Here is a 19,793-nt window from a genome sequence, read left to right as displayed (position 1 = left end):
GAATTAACACAGGAGGACAGTGTCTCTTTATGTTAGGGCCGCAACTCCCCAAATTCTAACATGGACAAAAAAAGAAAGATTCCCAATTTGGGGAGCTGCAATCTTCACACAATTCAAAGGCATCAGATCAACAACCTAAAGGTTGACCAACTCTTAATGGTCCAAAATAACAGACTAACTTAACATTTGTTTCAGAATGCAGTACCATTTCAGTGGTTATCAAACCACTGTTGTTCTTGGGTTTGGGATTGTTTAGCTATGGTGGCTAAACTTCCCAAACTGCTCAGAGTTCTGTTTCGTACTTCAGGACAAAAAGTAACAGATGAAAGATCATTAAAGAAATCCAACCTAGATAGAATTGAGAAATTTCCTGACAGTGAGAACAATTAACCAGTGGAACAGCTTGCCTCCAGAAGTTGTGGGTGCTCCATCACTGAAGGTGTTTAAGAAGAGACTAAGCAGCCATTTGTCCGGAATGATATACAGTAGGCTCTCCTGCTTAACCAAGGGATTGGACTAGAAGACCTCCAAGGTCCCTTCCCTATTATTCTATGCTCTATGTTCATATGCTAAACATGCCCTTGCATCAAGGTAGCTATTAACTTTGTATCTGCCCTGGTGGAGTGTGCAGTGTGAACACAAGCTAACAATTGTTAGCTTTAAACAATCTTTTTAAGCGCACACCAAACATACAATGAGAACTAAGAATCTAGACAGTTGCAATCAACAAAACATTTTCCAGACCGTACATTTTGCTGTTTGGATTTTTTGGGGGGGGGGGGGTGGGACACAGATTGTGTTGATTTCCTCACCTATGAAAACCAGTGAAACCAGTTAAAAAATGTGCTGCCTATCCCAACATCTAAATGTAGAATCCACAGCGGGACAGCTAGAATGTGACCTAAATTTAAGTGGAAAACAAAACTTACCATGAATCCAACTGGTGTCCAGGCACCAGATGCGCCCAATAAGAAAAGACCAATTAGCACATTGTATTGACTCTTGTGCATTTCTCCATTAGTTTTCTCCACCTTTCACCAGATGGAGAAAAAGGGAGACAGAAGACCTCCTGGCAGGAGAACAATTAACACCTGCTTTTTGATTTATAGCCTTCTTGCTTTCTTCAAAGCTTGCAGCAATTCCAGTGTTTACAGAAATTGAGCTAACTAATTAGGTGGATCAACCCTTACTGCTCTTTAGAAGGCCAGATCCTGAAGCTAAAACTCAAATACTTTGGCCACCTAATGAGAAGGAAGGACTCACTGGAGAAGAGCCTAATGCTGGGAAAGGTTGAGGGCAATAGAAGAAGGGGACGACAGAGAATGAGGTGGCTGGATGGAGTCACTGAAGCAGTAGGAGTGAGCTTAAATGGACTCCAGAAGATGGTAGAGGACAGGAAGGCCTGGAGAAACATTGTCCATGGGGTCACAATGGGTCAGATACGACTTCGCAGCTAACAACAACAACAACAATTAGGTGGAAAAGAGACACCAATTGGGTGCAGCAATTCGGTCTCCAACCTCTTCAAATGAAGGTGGCCTGTATAGACCGTCTCTCCACCCCAGGTCCAGAGGGATTCAGAGGTCACCAGCGGTCAGCCCCTTGTCCCTCTGGCTGGCTAACCTTTCTGCTGAACTGAAGAAAAACACAGCCATCCCTGGCTATTAATTCAGATCATTAATGCTTGTTGGTACTTTGTAGAACAATAGTACTCACTGCTTGCTCATTTCTCATTTATTTGCTTGTTGGATCTACACGGCTTCCTATCTCGCAACGGTGTCTCTTTGCAATATTTTTTTTAAAAAAAACACCAATACAGGCAACATAATATAAAACTCATCTAGGTAACTAGCCAGCCACATCATTCTCAGATCCAGGAACACATACATGGTTTGAGACCCTCGGAAAAGCCAACAGGATTGGGTCAACCTGCCCTTGGAAGGGAACGTTGTTCCCCAGGGATGGTGCAGCAACAGAACACAATGTTAGAACAAGAGTTCTGGTGGCTGTCTATGGAGATTCTCGATCCACCAGGTCATATTTTTTTTGCCAAACCTGCTTTTTTCCAAAAGCCCTGGATTTTCCCCCCCCAATTTTTCAGAACTGAAAAGGCTTCTTGGATGAGAACTGAAATGTTTTCAAACAAAAAACAAATGCAAGAAAGTCCAATTGACTTTTGAAAAAAAAAGCACTTTTGGGAGTTCTGGTGATGTGTCTCCAGTCCAAAACTTCCGACAGCCATTTTTCTGGGATGAAATGTCCCATCTCCCACTGATCAGTTACTGAGAATAAAATCTGTGAAGGGGGTCAAACCCACTGAGATGTTTCTGGGACAGGCAAGACGTTGCAAGGAGGAGAATCCACTTCCAACAGCACTTTGGGTTTCTTCAGGACCCTTCAGACAGCTTGAGAAAAAAACCCCTGCAAGATTGACTGATATCATCATGGCCCAGGGGGAAGGCACAACTAGGAATGGTAGCTTCACTGAGGCCATCTTAGCAACTTCATGGCGTACCCAACGTAGGAAAGAAAATGTCCTTCTCAGGCTCTTAACTCCAAACATAAAGATGCCACTTATTTTACAGGCAGTTCTCAAATCATGATCATAATGGAGCCTGCCAATTCTGGTCGTAAGTCATGACAGTCCTCAAGGGGGCATCATGTGACTGACAGGGGGTGGGTGAGTTTGCAGCAATTGTGAAGTGAATGCAGTAATCATCAAGCGAATACAGCAGTGGTTAAGTGAATGCAGTGGTTGTTAAGCAAACGTCATGGTCATTAAGAGAACGCTGTGGTCATTAAGCAAACCCATTGTTTCCTATGGGGGTGGACTGGCCAAAAAACCAGAAGTAAATGCCGGTTTTCAGCACAAATGTCGAAAGTTACAGTCACGTGACTGCATGATGCTTCAAACAGCCATAAATGTGGGCCAGTTGCTATGTGCCCAAAAGTGGATGGCGGCCGTTGAAACTTCAGAAGCAGCTTATGAACGGCTGTTCATAACTTTGAATGGTTGCTAAGTGACCGGTCATAAGTCAAGGACTCTCTGTGCTGTATTTTGCTCCATTTCATATTATAGATTTACATAGCTGCCCATCTTGCCTACCATAATCTTCATCATTGGGCAAAGCAGCAAGTCATCTCAGGGAATACCCAGGCTCTGCCCTTGTCAAAAACAGGTCTATATTCTGGATGCAACTTCATTTTATCAAATGTCCATCCTGCCCCTGCAGGAACAGAAGGAAAGAACAGACATATCTCCCTCCCTTTATTAGCCTGAATGTTTACAATAAGCCTGAAAGCTGCTGGGAAGTTGGCGTCAGAATTCCGCTCCCATTCCTTTTTCATCTTTGCTGTCCCTCAATTTTGTGGACACTCCAAACATTCAAAAACTTTTTTGCAAACCTCTAGAGCAGGGGTGTCCAGCCTTGGCAACGTTAAGACTTGTGGAGTTCAATTCCCAAAATTGCTGGCTGGGGGATTCTGGGAATTGAAATCCACACAACGTTTTAACGTCGCCAAGGCTGGATACCCCTGCTCTAGAGCTCATCGGGATTTCAATCTAGCTTGCTGGCTGGTGAAGCTGAAGGATGAACTGCAAAAGAGATTAGATTTAACATAAATCGGATCAAATATCTTTATTATAGTCTTTGGCCAGCCTTTACAGTAGAAAAAGAGAAAGAGTTTAATGCAACAAAAAGATTGGGAGGGGAAAACCCAATAAAACAACAAAACAACTTATCTAATTAAATGTTTTGCATGATTGTGTGATTTGATGAAGATACTGGGCCGCCAGGTATCCTGGTGTCATGTTAGCATCCCTTAAAAACATAGAATTGATCAGTATGACCCTCAAATTTAGAGACGATTGGGGAGACCAGAAGAAGCCTTGCCACAAAAGGGACAATATATAAAGGACACGAAAGAGCATTCCTACGTCCCTGAAGACATGAGGGCAAAGTCCCTACCGATAAGGATTCTCATGAAATCCTCCTGCCAGCAATTTGGGAATGTAAATTTAAATAATGACTCTCTAGAGTCATTAAAATAAGTGATAGCTTCTCAAAAATCCAAAGCTTCCACTAAAAGAAATTGCATTTTTCTCAGTTCAGAGCGGAGTTTTTATAAATGTCTTGCCTTGTGAGCTTCATTGCCGGCGATGCCAACAGTCCGGTTTTAATTCAAAAGGCAAATCAACTGGAGTCCATGCATCCAGACAGGTGAAAGGCAAGAGTTGGTCAAGCATCCACCACCCATAGTCACACTGTGAGTGAGATGGGTGGTCTCTAAATTTGATATCTAAATAAATAAATAAAGTACCTTATGCAAATCATAAAATGCAACTACATCCAGAGCAGAAAAACATACCCCCTTTTTAAAATCCAGGAGGAATTCAGAAACCCAGTGGTTATTTATCTGATGTGATGGTTGATGTAGCGAGTTTATAAACATGCTAAGGCAATCCATCCCAATCTTTTTCCTTTCTTGCCCCAAACCACTGATCAGAAATTCCTTTCCACCCCATGTAGGTAAAAACACTTTGAGTCAGTTTAAAAGTCTGCGTTGTGATTGAGTAACGGGTTTGTATGTGGCTATCTACAGAAAAACCACTTTTACCCAATTTCCATAACTTGCCCAGGTTTGGTAAACACTATGCTAAAGCATAAGGGGACGCGGTGGCTCAGTGGGTTAGGACGCTGAGCTTGTCGATCGGAAGGTCGGCAGTTTGGCGGGTCGAATCCCGAGTGCCGCGTAACAGAGTGAGTGCCTGTTACTCATCCCAGCTTCTGCCAACCTAGCAGTTCGAAAGCATGTAAAAATGCAAGTAGAAAAATAGGGACCACTCCGGTGGGAAGGTAACAGCGTTCCGTGCGCCTTTGGCGTCTAGTCATGCCGGCCACATGACCACGGAGACGTCCTCGGACAAGCGCTGGCTCTTTGGCTTTGAAACGGAGATGAGCACCGGCCCCTGGAGTCGGAAACGACTAGCACGCATGTGCGGGGGAACCTTTACCTTTACCTTTACCTATGCTAAAGCATTAAAATAAAACCAGAACAAATAACGAATACATAGAAAAAGCAAGGCTGAGAACAGAATTTCAATATAATAGCATTCCGTTTTGAGAAGCAGACATATTTAAAAAAAAGGAAAAACGATGAAAGGTGATGTTTGACCTTTCATAATATTTTTGTTACGTTTTTTTTTAAAAAAATAATACATTGTTTTAGAAACTATTCAATGTTATTTGCATGAAGGAGTGGGAAGAAGGGAAATGGACTTAAAAACTAAAAACGTTTGAATCTTGACACGTGTTGTAATTTTTGTACATAGCTGGTTGTAATTGCTTTTAGTTTTATTTTAATATAGTTTGCTGCTCAGAGCCCCTTGTGAAGATCACGTACGGTTTAATTAGCCATACAAACTGACTGAATAAACAAGTAAGCACATTTGCCTGGATGAGTGCCAGGATAGCATTCACTATTAAAACTTAACAGAATAACAGAGTTGGGAGGGAACTTGGAGGTCATCTAGTCCAACCCCCTGCTCAGGCAGGAGACCCTATTCCATTTCAGACAAATGGCTGTCCAATCTCTTCTTTAAAACCTCCAGTGATGGACCACCCACAACTTCTGGAGCCAAGCAGTTCCACTGATTAATTGTTCTGACTATCAGGAAATTTCTCTTTAGTTCTAGTTTGGATCTCTCCCTGATTAATTTCCATCTATTTCTAATTGTTCTGCTTTCGGGTGCTTTGGAGAATAGGTTGACCCACTTTTCTCCTTTAGATATTGGAACACTGCTATCATGTCACCCTTAAAAGTTCTTTTCATTAAACTAAAGGTAAAGGTAAAGGTTCCCCCGCACATGTGTGCTAGTCGTTTCCGACTCTAGGGGCCGGTGCTCATCTCCATTTCAAAGCCGAAGTGCCGGCGCTTGTCCGAGGACGTCTCCGTGGTCATGTGGCCGGCATGACTAGACGCCAAAGGCGCACGGAACGCTGTTACCTTCCCACCGTAGTGGTCCCTATTTTTCTACTTGCATTTTTACGTGCTTTCGAACTGCTAGGTTGGCAGAAGCTGGGATGAGTAACAGGCACTCACTCTTGTTACGCGGCACTCGGGATTCGACCCGCCAAACTGCCGACCTTCTGATCAACAAGCTCAGCGTCCTAACCCACTGAGCCACCGCGTCCCTCTTTAAACTAGTTTCATTAAACTAGACCTATCCAATTCCAGTGATCGTTCTTCATACGTTTCAGCCTCCAGTCCCCTAATCAGCTTTGTTGCTCTTCACTGAACAACTTCTAATAATAATAATAATAATAATATACCTTTATTGTCAAAGTACAACATGTGTACATTGAGATTAGCTGAGCCTCCCCCCGTGCTCTCTCTCCCCCCAACACACAGTGACAACAAACCCTCCATCCCACCACACTATATGAACCAACTACACCACACACCGGCCTCCCAAGTCAATTCTGCATAAGATTATGTCCCATTTAAAAGCCTGACAGCCCACGGATAAAAGCTATTTTTCAGCCTGCTTTTTCTAGAGTCTCAAAAGTCTTTTTGATATCATGGTGACCAAAAGTGGATGCACTTGAGACAGAAGCTTGTTGTGACTTTGATCTGTCAGCTCAATCTACTTTAGAGTGTAGTCAGTAAGACGTTGGAGGAGAAAATGCCGTCCACTTGGATCTTCTGGAAAGTTCAGGGCAACAAGCTAACCAAAAAGCAGGGTATAAAACTCCAGCAAATAAAATGAATTGGCTATGTATAATACAAGTATGTAGTCCTCCATTTATAACCCTTCGTTTAACAACCATTTGAACTTATAATGGCACTGGAAAAAAGTAATCTAGACAGGTTCTCACACTTGGGAACATCATAGCATCTCCCCAATCCTATGATCAAGATTCAGGTATTTGGCAAGTGGCACGTATGTATGATGGCTGCAGCATCCAAGGTCATGTGGTCCCTATTTGCAACTTTCCCAGCTGGCTTCAACAAGCAAAGTCAATGGGGGAAGCCAGATTCTCTTAGCCGGGGGTCCTCAAACTTGGCCCTTTTATGACTTGTGGACTTCAACTCCCAGAATTCCTCAGCCAGTGTGCCTGGCTGAGGAATTCTGAGAGCTGAAGTCCACAAGTCATAAAAGGGCCAAGTTTGAGGACCCCTGCTCCTAGCGATCACGTGATTCATTTAAGAGCTATAGTGATCTATGGCAAAAAGGTCATAAGATTAGGCACAACTCACTCAACAACTGCCTTGCTTGACAACAGGAATTCAGATCCCAATTGTGGTCATAAATCAAGGACTAACCGAACATAAATCCGAATCCCCAAATACAACTGGGCATTTCTCAAAGGACTCAGAGATGCTTTTCTCAACTTAATATCCTTCAGATGAGTTGGAGCACAGCTCCCATTAGGCTCAAGCAACACACCAGGGGGCATGGAGGCAATCATGGGCGCTACCACCTAGTTCTTCCAGAGGGGAGCAAGTTGAAGAAGATGGATAGCGCCTTTCTTGAGTGCTCGAAGCGACCAGGGGACGAAGAAAAGAAAAAGACAGCCCGGGTAAAAATGGGAAGAAACAGAAAATAGGTTGGCTGAAGTGAATAATGAGAAATAAATAAAATATCCCAGAAGTAACAGAGTCAGGATGAAAAGCTGTTCTGGCTAATTAGGGGTAATTGGAAATGAGCTTCAGAAGCTCTTTCTGCCTAGGCTGTGAACGCCACATCGTGCATTCATTTCATTTCTTCAGTGGGCTGAAGACCCACTTATTTGAACTAGCTGGTCTGGCCTGATGGGGAATGTTAGGGTTTTTAATGGGTCTTTTATTGCTTTTATTGTTATTGTAATTTTTTTAATTGGGCATTTGTTTAATTCCTTTTTAATTTTTGTATTGTTATTTATATATGTCCTGTTAACCGCCCTGAGTCCTTCGGGAGAAGGGCGGTATACAAATTTAATAAATAATAATAAAAATAATAATAAAATAATTTTCCATTTACAAGCCAAAGAAATAAGTGCATTGCATTCTCACAAGGAACAAATCAGGATTCATGGTTAATCTTGGCAATCTAATTACTAATCGCTGTATTGCCATAGGAACTCTCTTTGTTTTTTCCCCAAGCCCTGGGACACTGCAAGGAACATTAGCTAATAAAAAGTGTGTTGGGCATAATTTTTTATCTGGATACTGGAGGATTAACTGCATCTAAAACATAAATCAGTACTGAGCCTATGAAACATCCACCAATTCCCGTAAGAAGAGTGGAGTCACAACATTTAAGATAGTCCTGATTTATTCTCAGTTACAACCGTGATGAAAAAGTAATTTTAAGATCAATCCATTTACAACTTTTGCAGGTCTACAAAGCAAAAGAAAATTGAACTGAGGTCTTGTGAACAATCATGGTTTCATTTAGTGACTGCTTCGTTTAATGACTGAGTTGCCCATCTCAAGTGTGACTGCTAAGCAAGTTGCCAGGAACAAGTTGTCAAATGTTGAAAAACGCTGTTTTAAAGACGGCAATAGAAAAAAAATAATAACAAGTGTCTAAAAGACCACTATTTATTTATTTTGATTTTATTAAATTTATATACCGCCCTATTCCCGGAGGACTCAGGGCGGTGTACAGGGAAGATTAAAACAAACATACAAAAATTTAAATCAGATTAAAACAATTAATTAAATAAAGTCCCCAAAATTTAAGGCTAAAACCTAATAAAAATTAAAACCCCTCAGCCTGGGCCAGACAGCTCAAAGAGCCAAGTTTTCAGGTCCCTGCGGAATGAGCGAAGGTCGGGGGCAGTCCTAAGTTCCATGGGGAGCTGGTTCCAAATGGCCGGCGCACCCACAGAGAACGCTCTTCCCCTGGGAATAACCCGTGGGCATTCCCTAACCGGCGGTATCCTGAGAAGGCCCTCCCTGTGGGAGCGCACGGGACGAAGGGAGCTTGATGCCGGCAGCAGGTGTTCCCTCAGATAACCCGGACCCATGCCATTTAGGGCTTTATAGGTCATCAACAGCACCTTGAATAAATAAATTGAATAAATAAATAAATAAATTCCTGCTCCTGTAAAACCAAAAAAATATATTTCTGGAGACCCTGAAGAGGCAGATGGTCCAGTTGAAGCAGTGTTCTTTGCCTGGGTAAGACCAAGAAAGCAAGAGCAGTAAGGTCTACGGCAGGGATCTTCAAACTTGGCCCTTTGATGACTTGTGGGCTTCAACTCTTGCCGGCTGAGGAATTCTGGGAGTTGAGGTCCACAAGTCATAAAAGAGCCAAATTTGAAGACCCCTGGTCTAGGGGATACTATTCTGGGGAAAATACAGAATCTTGTAAATGTCTAGAGAGATTCTCGGTCCTCCAGATCATGGTTCTCCCAAAGGTGCTTTTTCAGGAGGCAACTGGACATTCTTGTTTTTCTTTGAAGATGTTTTGCTTCTTGAATGATAAAAAAAAATCTTGCAAAGTACAGGAAGAATATCCTTAACTTCTTTAAAGTGAATTCATTAAGGTGGGATCTTGTTGAATGATTGGAAATGTTTTTTTTCTTAGATTTCCTGCTACCTTATGAGATAAGCCACCAAGAGTTTCACCTTCTATCTCTTGATGGTTTATGTTTACTGATCTAGAGACTCTGGAATAAGTACAGAAAAGAGCAGCACAGATGATTAGGGGGCTGGAGTCTAAAGCATATGAAGAACGGTTTCCAGAACTGAGTATGTCTAATCTAGTAAAAAGAAGGACTAGGGGGGACATGATAGCAGTGTTCCAATATTATTATTATTATTATTATTATTATTATTATTATTATTATCCCATTTATATCCCGCCCTTCTCCGAAGACTCAGGGCGGCTTACAATCTAAAAAGCACAAATCAATGTGCTTAGCAATAGCCTTCATTCTATGTATATGCCTGCTTATTAGGGCTTTCGGGGCCCCCAAGCAGCATTATTACAAAGTCAGCTTATTGCCCCCCAACAATCTGGGTCCTCATTTTACCTACCTCGGAAGGATGGAAGGCTGAGTCAATTAACAGATTTTGACAGTACAATTCCCATCAGCTATAACAACAACAACAAAAGCTTACAAGCTTAGCAGTAGCCTTCATTCTATGTATATGCCTGCTTGTTAGGGCTTTCACACACACCCCAAGCGGCATTATTACAGTGTCAGCTTATTGCCCCCAACAATCTGGGTCCTCATTTTACCTACCTCGGAAGGATGGAAGGCTGAGTCAACCTTGAGCCTGGTGGGACTCGAACCTGCACTTATTGCAGGCAGCTGGTGTTACTTAAGGAGGCATTAGCCCACTGCTCCACCAAGGCTCAAATATTTGATGGGCTAGCGCAAAGAAGAGGGTGCCAACCTGTTTTCCAAAGCATCAGAAGGCAAGACAAGAAACAATGGATGGAATCTAATCAAGGAGAGAAGCAACCTCAAACTAAGGAGAAATTTCCTAACAGTTAGAACAATTAACCGGTGGAACAGCTTGCCTCCAGAAGTTGTGAGTGTTCCATTACTGGAGGTTTTTAAGAAAAGACTAGACGCCACCTGTCTGAAATGTATAGGTCTCCTGCCTGAGCAGGGGGTTGGACTAGAAGACCTCCAAGTCCCCTCCAACTCTATTATTCTGTTACTCTGTTTCATTCCTTTCCAAGGCTCCCCACAGTCTCTCACAGAAATAGTGGCAGTAACATGGGGTACAACCAAAGAGAGGTGCAGGTTGCAGGATTTGCACAATATGCTGAAATTGTTTGTGCGTGTGTGTGTGTGTGTGTGTGTGTGTGTGTGTGTGTGTGTGTGTGTAGGCCCGTGTGCAAACCATATCTCTTTGGGGGAAAGGCTTATGAGAGAGAAGGGCTGCCCTCATCCACCTGCTCTTTTTCTCCCTTTCGGCCAATTAAGGCAGTTCCATACTACCCGTCATAGGATTCTGGGCCGCTTAGAGCCAGTTAAAAACACAACAGGTAGAAGTGGAGTAAAGTAATCAAATTAATAAACCCAGCCAGTACAATACAATAACAGTAATCCTAACAAATCGAGATGTAAAAGCCCAATGAAATGCCTGCTTGAAATACCCTACTTTTCTGGGTTCAACCGGACCTTGATTGCGGTCGATGGCCTAGAAACTCTCGCCTTGTGTGCTTCAAAATGGGAAGCCCTTACCCCACGTGGACCAAAACATCGTGGATGTCTTCACACGACATGCTTTGCCAAATACCGTAGACCAAATGACGTCGGGTGGCAAAGATATGGTGAACCATGAATCGAGTAAGGGTTATTGGACTAAAGAAGGTCTTGATCCAGGCAACACCTGAGCCACCCCATCACCCTGGCCCCAAGCTGACGAAGGCTAGAGCTGAGAAGCATCAGCACTTAGAGCTCTCTCTTGCGATTAGAGCTCTCTCTTGCAATTTGACCAAACATGTCCCAGGACTACTTTTAAAAGCTTGTTCAGGCATCCCAAAGAGCCACCTCTGAGCAAGTGGGAAGAAAAAACTTGTTTACCCATGTAGGCTGGAAAAAAACAAAGCCATTTTTCTGCAGGCTTCATCCTGCATTACAAAAAAAAAGAAAATCACTCCATCACCGTGCCTTATCGGCCCTTCCAAAATGAATGAAATAACTCAAACTCTTTTGAAGCAACGTCCAGGCTCCTACAGAAGTTAAGGTGTCCAAATCCGGGGGGGGGGGGGGAAGAGCAGGAAGAATGCAAACAACTGTTCCTCAAGTAAAAGGTCATAGTGGTATGTGAGAAAGACCCTGAGAAACAGGGGCAACAGATGCTGCTTAGGGAAGAAGCAGATAAATAGCCTTGGTGGAGCAGTGGGCTAATGCCTCCTTAAGTAACACCAGCTGCCTGCAATTAGTGCAGGTTCGAGTCCCACCAGGCTCAAGGTTGACTCAGCCTTCCATCCTTCCGAGGTAGGTAAAATGAGGACCCAGATTGTTGGGGGCAATTAAGCTGACTTTGTAATAATGCCGCTTGGGAGGGGTGTGAAAGCCCTAATAAGCAGGCATATACATAGAATGAAGGCTACTGCTAAGCTTGTAAGCCGCCCTGAGTCTTCGGAGAAGGGCGGGATATAAATGGAATTAAAACAAAAATAAAATAAATAAATAAACAAGTCAATAAGTACAGAATACAGGCAATCGTTGACTTACAGACACGACTGAGCCCAAAATTTCTGTTGGAAAGCAAGACGTTTCACCATCTTTCTCGCCACACTTGTTAAGCAAATCACGACAGTTGTTCAGTTAGTAAATACGGTGGTTAAGTAAAGCCGGCTTCCCTGTTGACTTTGCTTGTCAGAAGGTCACAAAAGGGGGAAACATGAGCCCGGGATACCGCAACCTTGGTGGAACAGTGGGCTAATACCTCCTTAAGTAACACCAGCTGCCTGCAGTTAGTGCAGGTTCGAGTCCCACCAGGCTCAAGGTTGACTCAGCCTTCCATCCTTCCGAGGTAGGTAAAATGAGGACCCAGATTGTTGGGGGCAATAAGCTGACTTTGTAATAATGCCGCTTGGGGGGGGCGAAAGCCCTAATAAGCAGGCATATACATAGAATGAAGGCTATTGCTAAGCACATTGGTTTGTGCTTTAGATTGTAAGTTGCCCTGAGTCTTCGGAGAAGGGCGGGATATAAATGGGATAAAAAAAAAGAGAGAGAGAGAGAATATAGCCCACAGCTGCACAATGGGCAGAGAAACAAGACTCTGAAAGGAAGCTCCTTAGATTCTCAGGCTATAAAGGAGACAGAGGGGGATTCGTACTTTCAGATTTGCAAGACTGATGTCCGCCTTCCCAGTTATACCAGACAGGAAACAGACCAGATGAGCTACATCTACTTTATTGATAAGGCTACATTAACTGAATCTTGCAAGTCTGAAAACATAAATCGGCCGCCGTCTCTTTCACAGCCTGAGAACTTAAGGAGTCTTGGAGTCTCTTTCTATGGCTGTAATCCAGGTCAGCAGCATCTCTTCACTTGCTTTCTCAAAGTCTTTTTCACATGCCATTACACTTCAGTACAGGTAGCCAAAGCAGGGTGGGGTGAGGGGTAGGAAATGGCAGCGATGTTACATGTCTCATTGTGCAAAATATGCCATTATGCAAGTGTGCCACTGCATGATTACATTATGAAATGTAATGTGATGGCCTCAGGTCATAGATGCATCTGGCCAGCCCTTAAGAGGCTTAGTTCTACAGTGTATAGTTCACATAGCATCTTTAACCTGTTTGCTGAATTGTTCCCTTTTCTGGTTTGCACAGTCAGAAGCCAGTTCAATGGGCTGGCTTCCACATTACACGCTGACTCAAACCACTAGAATAAAAACTAATCAAGTTTATCAAACTGATATGCAACTTTAATGCTGAATCAAGAATCTGAGATTCCTGTTTTGCCCAGACACTAGGAAAAGATATTAACATCAGGGCCAAAACATTCCGTTGTTCCTGGATTATATCATATTTAACCCAAAACAATATTTTAGATTCCTTGGACCCCACTGAGTTTATATAGCAAAGGCTTGTGTAAATTCATCAGGAGATAAAATGAGATTAATGCTTTATTCAAAGATATGTTTGCTTGGTCCTATAGGGAGAAACATGTATTATCTCAACTTTCAAACTTGATGTAGTATTTTAAGAGGTTTGAGTTCTTTTGAATTATATTCCTAATGCTTGGAAACTGATATCTGGACAGAGAAAGCAGATTCTCAGTGCCCTGTTTTGTACTAAAAGATTTCTTCTTCATTGTTTGAAAGGCAAAGCATATGGCCCCAACTATGATTGTCTGCAGAGAACATGTGATTAGCAACTTAGGAACAAATCGTGTTTCGTTGAAAGATGATGATGGCTACAGTTAATTGAAATGCTTATGTACAATTTGCAGGGCTTTTTTTGTCATACAACCCTCAGAACAGAGTTCTGGCACCTTTTCTGGATGGAACCTTGTAGGGTAGGCAAGGCGGGTTGTATGACATGTGTGAGTTCCGGCACCTTTTTCTTTTACAAAAAAAGCACTGACAATTTGTATATATATCCTGGTATAGATCCAGTTTTTCTCTTCCTTCCTTTTCCTTCCTTCCTTCCTTCCTTCCTTCCTTCCTTCCCTCCTTCCTTCCTTCCTTCCCTCCTTCCTTCCTTCCTTCCTTCCCTCCTTCCTTCCTTCCTTCCCTCCTTCCTTCCTTCCTTCCTTCCCTCCTTCCTTCCTTCCTTCCTTCCTTCCTTCCCTCCCTCCTTCCTTCCTTCCTTCCTTCCTTCCTTCCCTCCTTCCTTCCTTCCTTCCCTCCTTCCTTCCCTCCTTCCTTCCTTCCTTCCTTCCTTCCTCCCTCCGTCCCTTCCTTCCCTCTTTGTTTTGTCTCCTTTCTTCCTTCCTCTTCCCTTTCTTCCTTTTTTAATTCCCTTTCTTTCTCCCTTCCTTCCTTCCTTCTTTTCCTTCCTTATTCTTTCTTTTCTACCCTTCTTTCCTCTCTCCCTCTCTTTCTTTTATTTCCTTCATTCTTCTTTCTTTCATTTCCTTCCTTCCCCATTCCAATCTTCTTCCTCCCCTCCTTTCCTCTTCCTCCTCTGACTCACTCAGCCACCAAATCTCGAACTCTTTATTGTATCTTAAATTCAATTTCTGGAGATAGCACTGGAGAATGAATGAGGTTACTAACCAAAGGCGAGCTGATTTAATTTTAGAGAAGGTTGGAAGGAATCAGAATGGGAAATGAACTTCATCCCCACTGCCTGTTCAATATAATTTTTGGATTAGTGCTTGTTTAAAACTTTGAAATCATTTGGCTGCAACTATCTAAATTTTTTAGGAGTGATTTTTAAGGAAAGACTTGGTGGGGGAGGAGGGAATCTATCAGGCACTGTTTTATGTTCATTTTTTTTTACACTTGTTCATATTCATTATGAATTAATTAACTATAACTGAAGGGTTAGCGATGGAGTCAAAATTAACTGAATTTTAATTTGATCAAGGTTATTTTGGATGGGTCATTAGAGGTTAATCTCCTTGAAATTTAAATAAATCCTAGTAATTATTTCTAAATTTAAATTGACTGCTGTAAATGAGCCTATGCAGATTTGCATCTACCAGCGTGGGTGCACTTCAGATAAATATATATATTTTTTTATTATGAAGCTACAGTACATATCTGGAAATATCTGAGCTGGAGATTAAATAGGGAAGCATCTGGGATGCTACAGGAACTACAAGGCTGCAGCAAAATGTAAGACCAAATCCATCTTTAAAAGCACTTTTAAAAATGCAAACTAAACACTGTGGGAGAATCTGAGTAGCGCTTTTCGCCCCACCATCTTCCATCTGCTGAAACTTGTTGGAAAGTTCTTTGGGGGAAAAGTTGGAAGATCTCGCTCAACCAAGTTAACTTGGTCGCTGAATTCATCAATGTGGACCCATAAACCTAACCCAGCCTATCGAGTTCATACCACAGGTTAAGCCACAAAGAAAGAAGCAAACCTGTCAAGAACAATCAGATTAGCATGTTGAGTAAAAACAGGATGTGGGTTTGTAACGGAGCCGGTGAAGCGCATGGCGCAGCTGCAGACCGAGTCACTCTCTGGGACTTACACAACTCTTGTAAGCACAGGGCATTTTCCCAACTCAACTCCTCTCCGTTAAAAGCCACGAGAGCTTTAGAATTATATAGAATAAATCTTTGTGCCAATGATTTTTTTGACCCTTTCTTTAATGAGCAAGAAGAGACGCTTCCTAGGCTCCAAATTTTCCAGGGTTGACCGTGATGATGATGATTCCAGCACTCAGCAGGGTTTTGTAAGCTCCTAAACCAGGATATCAGGCTGGGCTCTCCATCCCCAGGATGACAACCTAGATCTGATTATATGATACAAATGTAGTTTCTTCCTGGAATTGTCTTGTCACTTTGGCAGCTAGCTAGACAGAGTAGAAAAACCATGGTGGTTGCTTGCATGTGGGAAGCACTTCAGGATGGGGTGGAACACCATTTATTTATAATTTTTACTTATTTATAAATTTTATTTACTCCCCATCTTGTATCCAGTAACCCTGGGTGGAACACCATACAAGGTTATGCAAGCAAAGGTAGTAACCAGGGACATCTAGGTAAGGATGAGCACAGGTAAGCATCCATAAGGGTCCTGGAATGGGGGGGGGGGAAGAGGAGAAGATACTTTGCCAAAGAAGAAATCAATCTTCCCATGCACTGTGATTTCTCTTGCTTCAACAATGAACAAGACTTTGACTCTTGCTTTGGGCAGAGGGCTGGACTAGAAGACCTCCAAGGTCCCTCCCAATCCTATGATTCTAGTGCTTCTTATAAGTTGGAGGGGGGAAAAAAACCAAGACAAGTGGGAAGAGGGGAAAGGAGGGGGCATTTTACTATTTCCTTTACAGTGCTCAGACTGGATTGGCTGAAATCTGCTTTCGGATTTTATTAAAGTGCAATTTAGGGAGGGAAGTGGGTGGGAGAGACCTTGCTAATAAACCTTGTCCAGTTTGATGATCTCCAGATAGCTTGGCTAAACATTCTAAAGCGGTGGATCAAGCACACCTGGTGAGCATCCTTTTAGGAAAGGCTGCGTTCCAAGGATCCTTGAATTTAGCAGTAGCTTCCCAGTTCAGAAGTGGAGAAGTTTAGCATCTTCTCAAGCTGCCTTGTGACAGCCTCAGAGGCACCACACTCACACCCAAGCATGCCGGCAAATATTTCCCTGATTGATTGGACAGGTGTGGACGGATGATTGGCCCAGCTAATCTAATACATATGGACCTAACGGGAACAATCGGCGAGCACATTTCAATAGTCTTGGGAACCTTTGGAACAATCATTGTTGCATAAGCTTTTCTGCACTCGACTCCAGCTCATCAGACAGATGGAGCACCCTCTTAAGATAGATTGTTTAATATATACTTACTCAACATTTAACCGTGAAATTAAACAGGCCTAAAGTTTTTTGTTGTAATGTTTCCTTATAGTAGTACAAATTACCATCATTCTCCGCCCTCAAAAAAAAAAGTTCCTCTCCCAAGGTTTAAACTATATGGTGACTTTTCAACTTCATTTGGATGGGGACAAGGGACACAGAGGAAAGACGAACATAGGAATCTATGTTCTTGCAAGGCACTTACCTGGCTACTTAACAATCTAAGGACAATATTCACACATGCTAAGTTTGGCTAGTACGAACCTTGGTTAATTTTTTTTACGGTTTAGCAAAGCTTAGAAAATGGGTCAATTCAGTAAGCGGGTTCCCTGCCTTGTGTGAACAAAACCATCAGGGACGCCTTCTCCTTAACCCGGGCCCTCTTTACAAGACCAAAAGAGTTAAATGACTCTGACGCGCGGGGCGAGGGGAAGCATTTGTTGACAACCCAAAAGAGGTGACAGGGACCGACTGGATCCCCTGAAACAAAGTTCTGGATCGGAGGAGGAAAGACAGGCCCAGGACTTACATGAAAACGTGGTAGATGAACGCCCAGCCTCGGGGTCTTTCCAGAACGTTGTAGAGGTAGTTCTGGAGGCGACGGTATCGCTTCTGCGACGCGGATCGAGCTCCGGAGCCCCCGCGCGGGACCGGTAAGGGAGTCCCGAGCAGTCCCAGACGCCTGGGGCTGAATCCGCCGGCGGCGGGGGTCGCGTCGATCTTCTCGGTCTGCACGGCGGTCAGAGGTACGAATTCCACGCGCGGGGCTTCTCCGCTGCTGCCGCCGCCGCCGCCGCCTCCGCCGGAGACCGAGGACCGAGGCAGCCCGGAGCGGTCTCCGCCGGGAGCCCCGGCCATCGCGCTGGGCAGGAAAGGCGAGCGCGCTCACGGCATGGAGAAGGCTGAGTTCTGCGGCAGCTCAGCCCGGCATGGCCCGGCTGCCGGATGGCCGAGGGGCTCCGCCGTGATCCTGCCCGCTGGCGCCAGCCCTCCGCAGCCGTCCTTCCCTTGGCAAGGAAGAGGGAGATTGAGCCTCGCTACTTCTCTCGCTCGCTCGCTCGCTACTTCTCTCGCTCGCTCGCCCGGGCTCAGGCGACAGGCAACGCCTGGGACCCCGCCGCGGGATGCGCCCTGGGCGCACACGGGGACTCTTGCCTTGCAGCCTTGCGCGCTCCCCGCCGCTTCTTTAAGCCACTCGGAAGAGGCGTGGAGGGGGGGGGGAGAGAGAGAAGAGGCAGCTGGAGGGACGCGGATCCCCCTCCCCGCTTCCTCGGCTGGGTGCTGCTTCTCCGCCTACGCCCAAGTTTAGAAGAGTTGCCGGCTTGGCGGGGCGCTGCGCTTTGGAGAGCTGGGCAGCGTCGAGAGCGCGGCCGGAGAAAAGCGAGGCGGCAGCAGTTTCTTTCTCCTCCTCTTCCCTCGGCCCCACTCCATCCTGCTGGGTTTTCCACCTGCCTTTTGCTTCCCCGACTCACATGGCATCCTTTCCACACACCCCCGCACGCGCACCCCCGCCCTCCATCCCCACAACCCCCGCCTCGCCGGCTCGTCTTTCCAACGACGCGGCAAAGCCTCGACGCTTGAAGGGGCCGGCCGCCCAGCAAGTCAGCCACGCCTGCCGCCGCCGCTGTCCCCTTCTCTCCTTCTCCTTCTCCTCCGTTTCCCGAGCGGGCGACTGACTAGCCCAGCGTTTTCCAACCTTAGGAACTTGAAGATGCGTGGACTTCAACACCCAGAATTCCCCAGCCAGCTATGCTGGCTGGGGAATTCTGGGAGTTGAAGTCCACGCATCTTCAAGTTCCTAAGGTTGGAAAACGCTGGACTAGCCGCGGCTGGAAGGAAGCGCGAGTTTCAATCTCCGAGGCGGGCGCTCAGCTGCGCCTTCTTCTTCCAGACGCGGAGGAGAATGGAAAAGTTCCTTCAAACAAGCCGTCGGTCCCCCCACCCCACCCCCACCCCCACCCCAAGTTTCTGCTGCCTGCCGGGGTTTCCTTCTTTCATGCCGCCGGTCCTGCGCCCACATTCGCCGCAACAAAACTCGCCCCGGGCAATTCGCCTTGGGCCAACTCGCCACGGCCAACTTGCCGCGCGACCATTCGCCGAAGAACTAGTTATACTAATACGGAAGAAAGAGGATGGAATAGAATCATTAAAGAAAGTAGGCCAAAGGAGGGACAAAATGAAATGTGAATGACAAAAAGGATATTTTTTTTAAAAAAAATTATTGTAAAAAATTAAATTGTTGAATATGTCACATGTTTGTCTTCACCTAGTTGTTCATGGCCACTTGGCCCTGGCGAGTTGTCCCATTCTGCCTGAAGCAGGCCTGTTTCCTGCAGTTCCAAGATTCGGCTCAGCCCGATGGGTCTCTTGGTTCTTAACCTCCGAAATGCGTTTCCAGGGTTTGGGCTTTCTCTTCGATTAAAGGGGAGCAGGATTGGCCCCAGGCTGGCCCTTCCAGTCTTTTTGGTAAGGGCAGTGAAGACGAACACTCATGTGACTTAATTTTATTCAAGGAAATGTCTTTGATTAAAGGCAGTTGATTTAATTGCTTCCTCCTTGGTCATGATTAATTACAATTAGCTGCCAAGTTTGGAATGAGGAGGAGGGCTGTTGAAGGAGAGGGCGACTGGTTTGTGTACCATGAGGTGTGGGAAAGCAAGGCATAAAGAAAAGTAAACAAAAATGGGACTTAAAATTAAGTATAAAGGAGACCAAACTAATGACAGCAGGTAGAACAACCAACCTTAGAATTAACAGCTAAGGAAATGACTGATAGATTCTGGCCCTTAGGATCAACCATCACCTGTAAAGGAAGAAGCAGCAGTCAAGAAATATGCCGCAG

The 19,793-nt window shown here is 44.5% G+C and overlaps 1 protein-coding gene across 4 annotated transcripts in view; it reads right to left on the bottom strand.

Moving 5' to 3' along the window:
* KCNQ4 (potassium voltage-gated channel subfamily Q member 4) overlaps positions 1–17,812 on the bottom strand; it is a 130,863-nt gene extending 113,051 nt beyond the window's left edge. For all 4 annotated transcript variants that reach the window (XR_014027398.1, XM_081335196.1, XM_081335198.1 and 1 more), the window contains exon 1: positions 17,481–17,812. Coding sequence is in view for 3 of the 4 variants with exons in the window: in XM_081335196.1 (XP_081191322.1) it covers positions 17,481–17,809 (329 nt within the window). In the remaining variant the exon portion in view is untranslated. The remainder of the gene's footprint in view (positions 1–17,480) is intronic.
* Positions 17,813–19,793: the final 1,981 nt, after the last annotated feature.

Source organism: Vipera berus (assembly GCF_964194415.1).
Source record: "Vipera berus genome assembly, chromosome: 9".
NCBI lineage: Eukaryota > Metazoa > Chordata > Lepidosauria > Squamata > Viperidae > Vipera > Vipera berus.
Note: the sequence above shows the minus strand (reverse complement) of the source record. Positions and strands in the feature narration are given on the sequence as shown.